A 12,011-nucleotide genomic window follows, 5' to 3' on the forward strand; every position below is an offset into this window, starting at 1 on the left:
TTAACTTCAAGTGGAAACGAAACAAGGCAAACAGATTCCAGAAATTCCTGAATTGGGACAGGCGCAAAAAAAAATGCGACGGGGCTATAGTACATTTTATGGATTGCTTCTAAAGTCCGACCAAGTAAAATGATATAATTAACTGACTCTGGAACTGACACAAACGTAAGTTATGCCCAAAAAATGCACAAAATCTTCCAACAAAAGGCTGATTCCACACCAGAACCTTTCTGGATCCGCTATTTGACTTTTAACGTGTTCAGTCATTTTTGCAGCGAATTTCAGACATTAAAAATAAAAAAATATACAAATGTACATTTACATGGCCATATGCAAAAATGCTTGGTCATTTTGCAACTGGTATGCATTTTTTTTAAATTATATAATCGACATTTGTGTATTCACACAGCAAGTTTACACCTAGTCCGAAAAACGAAAAAAAAAAGATTTCTTCAAGGTCAAATATTTGGAGGTAAAAAATCAAGGTTATAGGACCAATTTATTAATGATAACAAAAAATAATTTTCGTGTTTAAAAATGTATGTGTGTATGGTATTCATTTGATAAAATGTCCGAATCTTTACTTTATTGGGTACAAGACTAGGGCAAATATTACATGCCAGACTGCGAATGAACAGTGCTTCACTCAACGAACATCTGTTCAGTCGTAACCTTGTTAATTCCCCTAATTGCACATGTGGTCATGTCTAATCAACTTTTTTGCTCTTTTGTCCAAAATATACTTTATTACGAAATGAAATCATATTTTCTATGGCACTTGATGTACCTATTGTAAATGTATTGTTGTATGGCTCAAATATTCTAAATGCTGAACAAAATGTAGACGTTTTTCTTAAAGTTCAGAAGTTTATTATCAAAAGTAAAAGGTTTATAAATGCATGACTTCCATGTACTGCATCTCTACACTAATTTTGTAATTCCATTTTTGTTTTCTATTCGTTTGTCTTATTTACTAGTAAATTATGAAAATCATACCACATGCATCTTATTTATAAGAATATTCTTGCAAGTTTACTCTTAAGAACACGGAACTTTGTATAAGCTATCTAGTTTCTTTCCGAATCCTACCATGAGTTTGTATGTAAATGTGTATATTGTATTTGCTTGTGCATATATTTGAATAAATATGTTTAAACTAAAATGATGACCATGTCCGCATATGTTTAGTCTTCCGGATATTTTTTGTCGCCGCATATCATGCCGGAAGTATTCATTACATGTCTTCTCATTTTACATTGAACTCCGAAACAACACAACGCAGCTGATCATTATATATAGTACACAAAAGATCAAAATACTCATGTACTGAATCAATTTGTATCGATCGTTTGAATTTTTACGCCTCCAATAATCGTCAAATTGCAAAAATACGGGATAAAAGCAGTGATAAATGGAAAGTACGGGTATCGAATTCAAACGTATTTATTTCAAAGCAAGTAATTGGTTGATATTACAGTATAATTGTGCATGTAAGGTTTCCATATTGGCTTAGTTATTGGTCCGAGTCTAGCCATATTGGACTGAGGAGTTGACGACGTCCAATTCGACTAGCCGAGGACCAATGACTCAGCTAATATAGAAATAAACCTAACGCAGTTGTACCTTTATTGACTAACTAGTCCAATACGACATATTGGCCTAGGCTAATATTGACCTTTACCAGCACAATATGACATACTGGACGAGTAAAAGCCGTATTGGACGACTAAATCACGTATTGGATGGGTAAAAGACACATTGGACGGCTAAAGCCTGTATTGGCGCACTTTTTTTTTTTGTATGTATTGCCAGTTTTGATCATATTAGGCTAATATTCGAAAGTTAGTCAATAATGAATTCTGAATACGAAGGACATATAATAAATGCGATACATCGTTGCATACAGTGTGCCAGTTAGCAAAATATGCAGGTTCGATGTTGCTTTACATGGAATACCTAGATATAAATTACTAATAACATAAAGCATCCAATATACTGCATAATTGGACTACAAACTACTAGTTGGCCTTTCCCAGTTTCTAAATTTTCAAGTCAAAGGTCAATTGAAAGATCTCCAGGTCGAAACTGTCTGTCGAATCATTCAAAGAGTAATCAAGGGAACCAAGGTTATAGCAGTAATCCAAAAGAATGTAATCCAGAGACAAAGACCAGACATGGAAAACAGACAAACATAACAAAGAACATAAAGTAACTAAAATCATACATACAAAGTAACAAAAGCAAATGAGCAACTCGGATTCCACTAAAAACTGGGAGAATAGACCAGGTGCACCGGTAGTGTAAGCGTCCTCTGCTTTTCTAGAAACACCCGCCGAGTTCCTCATAAAAAGTCAAGTCCGGGGTAGTCGAACTTAAACCCCAAACATTTAAATGAACCATGCCCTTAGATACATGTCCCTCTCAACTAGCTACATTTCTCAGTTGATAAGCTATATAGCTCAAATCCTACAAGTTATCACATAGACACCTGTGTGTCGTGTAATAGCGCTTAATTTCTAGGCACTTGATTCCAGAGACACGCACATTAACGTAAACGTCAGACTCTTAGAATAAAATTTCAACAAGTATGTCTTGTGCAGGAAACTCTCGCCATGCACTTTCAAGACCCTGGAGCACCTACGGCTCTACCATTATAAGATGGTTTTATCAGTGTGAGATAATTTCAGATGCTAACAGGCTTTACAAATCTAAAGGCTCTGGCGACTGCTATATCAACTCTGATCTTCGATCTAAATTGATAAAAATTATCATTTTTCTCACCTAATGAGCAAGCCAGTCCCCGACTGAGTACTTACTACTGTGACATAAAAAAGCAATAAAATAAAGAAAAAAGAAAAAAAAACAAACAAACAAACAAACAAACAAAAACAAATACAAAAAACAAATAAATTTACCATTACTCTCGCTTATATGCCTTACAACTTTCATTAAAATTTCACGCTGTCTATCAGGCGTCATTCTTTTTGTTTCTTTCGATTATAGTTTAAAATGATACATTTACCTTCAATAACGCTTTTGAGAAAATTATGACATTGTAAAAAAGGTTTTATTAAAAAATGGAAAATGCCCCAGCTTTCATAAAACAGGTAGATTTCCTTTTTTGGAAGTAGTTTTTGACATAGAAACTCAAATGTTGTCTCCTATTTCCAGTTTTACTGAAACCCAAACTACCTGTTGAATGAGCCATATAAAATTTGATATCACCGAAGGTATTATATGCATGAAATAGCGAGCAGCTGTTTGACTTTGTCCTTAAAACGCGTTTAAATATAACTTGTTGACTATCCTTGAATATTATGGACAGTTTTTTTTTGTTTTGTTTTGTTTTGTTTTGTTTTATTATTATTATTATTATTTTTTTTTTTTTTTTGGGGGGGGGTCGATAATCTTTAACAGTCCATGGTCACTAGTTTACCAATATTAATCAAAGACTGGAGTCTTCTAAATCGCTAATCGTCAAATATTCTATACCACTGATTTTTAAACAAAAATGAACAAAATTGTAATACAAACAAATACGCTAATATATCAGCGATTTCACGCAGGTGTATGCATTCTAGAAAATACCACTCTTCATTTTTCCCTTTAATAAGTATTTATTTTTATTTTTTGACTTTCCTTTCGAAAGGAATATCATTAAAAGATGCAGTTAAAACTTGATACCCCCCTTTAATATATGATCTAAACTAGACCGAGAGAGAGAGAGAGAGAGAAACTAGACCTTGTAGCTTCCTATGTTCTAACCTTGGTGCATCTTCTAGAATGAATGGACGAGAGAGAGAGAGAGATGCATAAGGCACGTATATTCTGCCCATTTGGTTTCAGAATACGACTGTCGTATTTCTGTAAATTTAAATGGAGTTGTTTCCCTTCCCCCACTTCTTTGCCACAGTGTCGACTGTTTCTATGTTTTTATGTGTGTGACTGTTTGAGAACATGTATTATATTTGCGACATTTTCATTCAGATAAACTGTGGAAACAACCAGTGCACTTCACAATATACTGACATATCGCCCTGAACATGTCGACTGATTCAAGTATCTCATTATTAAATTAACGTAATTCTTTTCTAGTCGTAAAATTTCCTTTCGCTATAACCTTGGTTCCCTTGATTACTCCGTCAATTTAACTTCTAACTTTAAAAAATACACAAGTACTAATATCTGTAAATATATAATGTATTAATAATTTTAACATAGTTAAGGAGTACGAAACATAACAAATATCAACATGAATACATAGCAACGTATAGTACATTTTGCGTTGTAGACAAAATACAGTTACAATACATTGCATTAGTAACAGTACTGTATGTTTACATTTTTACACACGGGACACAATTAATCACGTGTACGTCTAAGCACGTGCAACATGTATATTTTACATTTTGCACACGCGTGTATCTATAGTTTATACACAAGCTCAAAACATTAATATCTGTATTCAAATTTAATATGATACACGTATACATTTTTCCTAAGAGTCATGAGCAATTTAAGATGAAAGGAATGAATTTAATGTACAAGATGTGAAAAAAGAACGAATTCAAACTTTAATATTATATATAATTGGTGACCTTTCAATCTAAGTTAAAATATATGGATGATAACTAAGTATATTGGATACGCGAGCTTTTGGCGAGTATGTGCTAAATACAAATGAGTATGATAAATTTATTTCCACTTTGACGAATTAATATTTGTACGCGCATATCAAACCATCACAAAAAAGAAAGCAAGTTCAATGGTTAAGTAGAAAATATCCATATTTGTTTAAATTGAAAATGAAGTTGTTTGAACTTATGTTTATAAACAATATAAAATTTTATGAGCACAAACAAAAAGTCAAATATGTTCAAATGATTTTGGGATGGGTTTAGTTTTTTTTTTATTTCATGCATATATATTAACCCTTAGCTTTACTTGAAAGCTTCATAAAAGAATTAGAATTTTTCATGCATATATTTTGACCTTAATCATCATATAGTTCCACCCTTCAATGACATTTTAAAATTCGTCAAACGTTAAATGGTAATTCGAGATTTAATGACACGATACATTTCTCCCTTTCCAAGATCTTTTTCATATTTCCAGATAGAATATCACACCCTTTTAAGCTTAAAATGTCTAGAAAATGAGTGTGGTAAAAATGGACCCATATAGAAGTTCTTGTCTACTAAACAGACGATTATGGAAGCTTAAAAAGCAGTATCACAAGAGTTCTTTTTAAATCAGTCAACCCATATCTTACCCCACCCTAATATAACCCTCCCCACCCCAAGAAAAAAAAAAGAGAAATAGAACCCAAGAACAAACTTTCCAGAGCTTGTTGTACAAGTGAACGCAAAAACAACCCATAACTTCATGTTATTCAAATTCAAAATCGAAATTTTGGCTATAAGTTCGAAAATAGCTTCTTTAGAATTCTACTGAATGCAAAACAAAAACGTATTTGTTTACATTTTTGACCCATGATCTACTTTAAACATGGCCTGTCTACCTAAAGGAGAGAAATCGATGCACAGCTGTTAAAAAATTGATACGGAAACGTAACTGGACACGGAATCGATTCCCGGTAATGTTTTGATCGAACGCTGCCATCGATCAATGGAACAAAACTGCCTGTTTAAATAAGGCATGTTTCTTCTATTCAATAGTGTTCGTTATCCTGACAGTTTGATATGCATATTGAGCTCAGTTAGTAAGCAAATTGGATGCTTAATCTAATCTAAAAGGTTTGATTCACTACACGCGAAAAAAGGAAAGAACTATTGAGAGTTTACAGTGCGGTTTGCAACATAAGGCAAAAACCCATCCTTCTATTCATGAATTGGATGTTTTTTTACAGTGGAAACTAACATTACTGTTGTACCACACAGAAGGCCAAAAAGATAATAGGTCTGTTTCCTGCTACCTTACCTACCTCATTTTTTGTGCCAACCCTGAACATTTCATGGCTAATTTTAAGTCTATATACTTCCCCATTCACATAAGTATTTTTTAATACAATAATTTCCCTACCTACATATACCTAACCTATTTTTTTTTCTTGCTGGTAGCAGGAAACAAGACTACATTATTTTTTTACCTAACCACAAGAAATAATTACACAAATACTAAAGAAATAAATTGTACGAAGTTGAATTTCCCCACACCAAGCTTTTTTTCTCCTATAGTAATGAGAAATGTTTGAAATCTTGCCAGGGTCATTTGTCATTTTTAAAAAGTCCTGGCTTAGAGCTTATTTTTCACCTTAAATATTCATCAAAACTATAAACATGTGACTTAAAAAAACGTAAACAAAACCAGCCTAAGTAACGTGATTAGGACAGTGAATAGCATCGTGTATATTCAATCATAATTTGCTTACAAGTACAGTCAAACCTGTCTAAACCAAACCCTGGAGAAACCGGAAACATGTTTAAACCAAACCCCGAATAAACCAAAAACCTGTCTAATCCAAACCCGAATAAACCGGAAACCTGTCTTAACAAGAAATCTTTTGAAAGTGAATTTAGAAACTGTGTAATCCGAACATTTACCTAAACCGAACGAATGTTCCGTCTGTAAGTGGTTCAGTTTAATCCGGTTTAACTGTACATATTTAGAGAAATGTACATCATGTAGGCGTTAAACATTTCAGAACAAACACAGCCTTCTTTCTTAACCACATATGTAAATATTGCCACATAGCAAGTACATGTGTATGTGCATAAACCAAATTCAAATTTAATTCTTCATATACAAATTACAAGTACACAAGATCAATTCATTCCATGAAAGGATTTTACAAGTTTAATGCACGTCCATTGATTAAAACTTTTAAAGGGACCCACGTTTTCAATTGAATTGAAATTAAAGACATCTCTCCTTGAATCTGGGTTTCGATTTACATTTAGAAATTACAATATTGCATTATGCTATTTTTTATGAAATTCTTTATTAATTCAGAGTGGATTTTTATACATGTACAAAACAGAAACAAGGTCACACATTTACACGTGGACCATTTCTCAACTTCTACCGGTAACTACATGAGAATATCTCCTCTTTTTGAGCTAGCAACCATTTTGAAAAACCGAGCAAAATGGTTTCAATTCCTAAATTTGTCGGATAAAGGGGTGGTGATTGATCTGGTTTCGTCGAAACCCAATTCAGTAGTTAAAGTCCGAAAATGAAGAAAAAATAAAAACAGTGCATGAAGTAAAAACAATCTTTCAGTTCATAGTTAAGCAGAAAATTTAAAACAAAACTCGCATTTTACATATAGTGATACACTAGTTTCATCTCTATAGTGCAAATATGCATGTATTGTTAACAATTTATGTCGTAGATTTCGTTGATACACGGACATTTGAAAAAAATATACATCCATTTTACAAGCCATGATGAATTGCTACACAGACAATACAAGTTACTCTTGGCTTGAATATACAATAGAAAGAAAATGCCTGTAATTAAAACTTAAGAATACAAGTATGCAGTCTCTATTTAAATAACACTTACGATACAACTTAGCAAGTTTCGTGGTCATCATTTTATATGTTAACAAAATAAGAAAAAATGCCAAAGTAATTGGCAATAAAGTGCATGAACACCTTCGATGAAATATTGCTTTTGGCACCGTATGTAAATTTAACTGTAAAAAGCAAACCTGCTCAAAAGTTAATTTGGAAGAGGGTAATTTCTATGGTACAAGAATATGGGGTTGCATTACATGCGTGTAAAAGTGCACGTGACCTACAAGTTCGTTTTTTATTTAAAACTGACACTGGCATTTTGCACATTTAATAAGGAGTGATGCACTAAAAGATTTACTTTTTCATATAGATATCGCATGCTTACAAAGGATGCATCACAAAAAAAAAAAGATTTTAATATATTCCTCGAAATTATTAAAGAAGTATTGTTAATACTAGGAACTTTTTGACTTTAAAAAACGAAATGCGAAATTTAATGATTAAGTAATTAATTCTTTGTGAAATGATCAAATACCACAACAAGAGAATAAAATGTAGAACACATTTATTGAAGGAGGTAGACCTAGGGTAACTCTTACAAATCATTGGAAGGTTTGCATTTACCATTTTACATCAATCTCATGTAAGCATCAAAGTAACTTGGACTGATTTCATTCTGTTTCAAATGATAGGTTGAAAGACATTAGTGAAATTTACTGTGATACAAACATATTACTGATTTCATGAGTTGTCCCTTACCCTAGGTCTACATCCTTAAATACGCACCCCAAGTAGATGGTTCTTTAGACAAAAATAAGGGCATTGGTTGATAATCCACCACGTAATGGGGGAAAAAAGAGGATAGCAAAATGTTCAAAATGCACAAACTCGAAACCTGCATTTTGAATTTTACTGAAAAATGAACCTGACCTGTATTTTCTGGTACTTAACAACTGTCCCAAGTTTACGAAAAAAAAAAAAGATTGGCCCGTCCTCAAACCGGGGGACTGACAGAAAGAGGGACGATCACGCAACTTTTCAGAGGGTATCCCACAACACGTCGCCATTTCGTATGGCGGGGTCTGAAAACTAATGGACATGTTTTGTCATTATGAAAGGATTGAAAGTACATTGTTGGCTTTGACCGACAAATTTGGATGGGTTTTTGTTAGGGGGGTCAAGGGGAGGCAAACCTGCCCATTAAACTAACAACATTGTCCACACGATTCTCTTTAAAAAAAAGAAATGCTGGTTATTTTTTGTTAAAATGAATTGCAGTCCCGCCTTTGTGACAAAATTTATTTTGGATTCACTTTTAAACTTGACAATAATACTCCAATTTTTTTTCATGCTACTTCTACCTAAATACAATCAAAATTATTTCTCCGTAAGGTTAAACAAGTCAAGCATTTAAAAAAAAGAAAAACATTAAGACGGTGAAATAGAAGAGGTGTATTTAAACAAAATGCAAGGAAGCAAAGTTTAAGTTTATATTAAAGCCTCTCGTGCACATTTTAGCTTAAAAATAAATTCTTTATAGAAAGGGTCAAACCATAGAAAAACTATACACCATATCAACACAATCAAGGACAGTATTAAACATAGCACTTTGTATAGAAAATAAAATACAACACAATAACTTTTAAATTAAAGATTTAAACACGTCTGACTGACGATAGCACTTAATAGTAAATTCGTTCCGTCTCTTATCAGATCTTGGGTTGGGTTGCAGGTTGTATATTTCCAACTGAATAAGTTAACCATGGATGACATTTTTAATGTCCCTTTAGAATTGTATTATCTGGCCAATATCTATTGTCACGACATCGGAGAATACGATTATATCACTACTATAAAATCCACAGAATAATGCATACAGGGAAATTAGCAATTTTGATTGAAAATCACAGATATACACTTGGGTTATACTTCCGTAACGAAACTCTATTAATACATTGTAAAGTCTGGTTCATTCAAACGCTCCTCGGCACCTGCGTCGTTTAATTCGTACGCGGTGGGATAATAGTCTTGTTTCTTGCCCTTTGACATGCGCTGTTCCTCTTGTACTCGCCGAGAAAACGATTTTTCATTCAAAAACTGATTTTTCTCGCGTCTAAAGTCACGTGGGGGCTTTTGTGGATAATAGAAATATCCATCCATTGGGGGATAAGCATGAGCACCTTGTGGTATTTCAGATGCATATCCACCCATCATGCTGGCACTTTCCATTGACGCATCTTCCCTTGGGCCATAGGGGCCGTAGTGAGGAGGTCCACCTCTCTGCTGTTTGTTTTTGCCCTTATTTTTTTTCTTTTTATTTTTCTTCTTTTCATTTTTCCTTTCTTTCGACGAATACCGGAGATGCGGTGGAACAGAGTTGGATCTTGGGAAACGTGACATATCCGGTGGCATATAAGGACCAAATGCTTGTGGCTGGTACATATAGTATGGTCGGAAACCGCTGTACATCATCGGAGGTGGTGATCTATCGTCTTGGTCCTCTCTCCTCGGTTTATGTCGTCGTTTATCATACTCTTCTCGACGACTCATGCGTTCTCTCTTCGGAGCTTCGGCGTCTCCATTCATATAATCATAATCTCTCGGCGGTGTGCGAGGCCTAAACGAGTAGTCGCTTTCACTATCAACATCTGCATTCGGAATTCTCTTCCTTTCGGTGTTATCTTTCTGTGATTTTCTGCTTGAATGTCTGCTCTGTCTGCTATGTCGGCTACCAGATCTAGACGATTTAGATTTTGGTGATTCAGATTCTCTACGTTTTGGTCGTCGTCGTCGGAAGTTTGGAGCATACGGGCCATAAGGATAAGGATACGGATAAGGCGGTCCACGCATATACGGGGGCGGTGAGAAAAATCTTGGTCTAGCCATTGGAGGAGGTGGTGGTGGATAGTAATATGGCGGCCTCATGTAAGGTGGTGGAGGTGGATAAAATGGCGCTCCAGGCCTAGGTGGCATAAAATACCTTGGTCTAGGAGGAGGCGGGAAGCTGTTCTCCGTATTGGGTGGAGGGCGTTGATCTTGTGCATAAGGTTTTGGCTCCGGTGCTGGGGGTTGTTGTGGTTGTTGTGACAACGGTGGTGAAGATTGAGGAACTTCTACTGGTGTTGGCGGTTTTGGTGGAGGCGGAACAGGGTCTACAGGCGGTGATGGCGGTGATGGCGGTGAGGGTTGCTGTACCTTTTCTGCTGGCTGTATATAACTGGATCGGGCCGATAATGGCGGCTGTGGCTCCTGCTTCTGCACTTTGAAGTTTTTTGCTTGTACATTATTAGGGCGATAAAAGTATCCTTGTGGGGGTGGAGATTCGAAAAACTCTGGTGGAACATCCTCAACCTGTGTTGGAAATTGTTCTCCTGCGGAAAGACGAACATTTTGTCGAGCAGAGGGTGGTCTGTCTATAAAATGTCTGTTCATGGACCCATTAACCATTGAAGGAGGTCCAGCCCCATTCACAACCCTATACGAACCGGGGCGACTTCTGTTTATAGGCGGCTGTCCATTTACCACTCGATACGGAGCTGTTCCATTTCTTACCGTCCCATTTTGACGTTTAGTTTTATCAGCCATTGATGTACACCTAACGACTTCGAGAGCATCCTGGTCAGAAGCACAGAGAAAGCCATGGCACTCAAGAACTTTACGACCTTTGACACGTCGTGTAATTGCGGTAAATATTGCTGGATTCTTCGCATTTTGAGATGCTATGTCCGAATTAAGCGACACGAATTTTGGTACGACCTCTCCAGTAGCGCCGTTTATAGCATTTACGGGTCGAACTGCGGCACATAGTGTCAAACTAGAAATAGGAAAGAACACAACAGTATCTGGATCGTCCACATATTGGACCTGAATTCCGGACGTTAAAATAAAAAGCCAAGAGTCAATTCCTTGTATTTCGGCATTTTCACCCACAGGATAACGATCCCGGAGAGGCTGTTGGACCGCCTCTAGCCCTTCAGTTGTTTCCAAAGGTACCGAACTTCCGATATAAAGGACCCTCCGTTTAGTCAAAACTTGGACTCCAGGTTCTTCTCTTTGGATCACCATTGTTTAACTACAAAATATTAGAAAACACTGATTACATTCCTGGATTTAAAATCTAATTGCGGTTTGTTATGAGAAGTAAATGTAAAGAGCCAAGACTATATAGGTAACTTGATACAGACAGCTAGGGGTTGGGTGATATATTTACCTTTTAAACACGGCGAATTCCTTCTTACAACATGGTAACAATTTCACAAATTAGTCTCTTTAAGAGCCACTTTTATCCAGTCTTACACAGAAATAGTATTTCAGTTATTATCGAAAGTTCCAATAGATTATCGTTCCAAGAATTTTACAGTCCACAATATTGTCATTCAAACAAAATGGAAGAAATTTTTACCGAAATCGTTGAACCCGTTCATAGGTACACTCATTCATATGCAAAGTTCCATGTCAAGGCAGCCAAGCAAAGCGAGTTGAATTCAACAATTCAAAACCGGTTTTGGTAATCCCATTTTAATGTTGAGT

General features: G+C 35.4%; 1 protein-coding gene across 1 annotated transcript; it reads right to left on the reverse strand.

The window, feature by feature from the left end:
* Positions 1-4,182: 4,182 nt before the first annotated feature.
* LOC148606465 (uncharacterized) lies at positions 4,183-12,011 on the reverse strand. The gene is made up of 2 exons (XM_088544256.1): positions 11,692-12,011; positions 4,183-11,553 (listed from the first exon to the last, which is right to left on the reverse strand). The coding sequence occupies exon 2, from the start codon at positions 11,544-11,546 to the stop codon at positions 9,429-9,431; it is 2,118 nt and encodes a 705-aa protein (XP_088400382.1). The 5' UTR covers positions 11,547-11,553; positions 11,692-12,011; the 3' UTR covers positions 4,183-9,428.

Source organism: Perna viridis, chromosome 9 (assembly GCF_037379345.1).
Source record: "Perna viridis isolate PV_CMFRI_1.1 ecotype Kerala chromosome 9, ASM3737934v1, whole genome shotgun sequence".
Classification (NCBI taxonomy): Eukaryota; Metazoa; Mollusca; class Bivalvia; order Mytilida; family Mytilidae; genus Perna; species Perna viridis.

Coding starts and splice junctions, on each gene's coding strand:
- LOC148606465 (XM_088544256.1), bottom strand. CDS start 11,546: ATGGTGATCCAAAGAGAAGAACCTGGAGTCCAAGTTTTGACTAAACGG.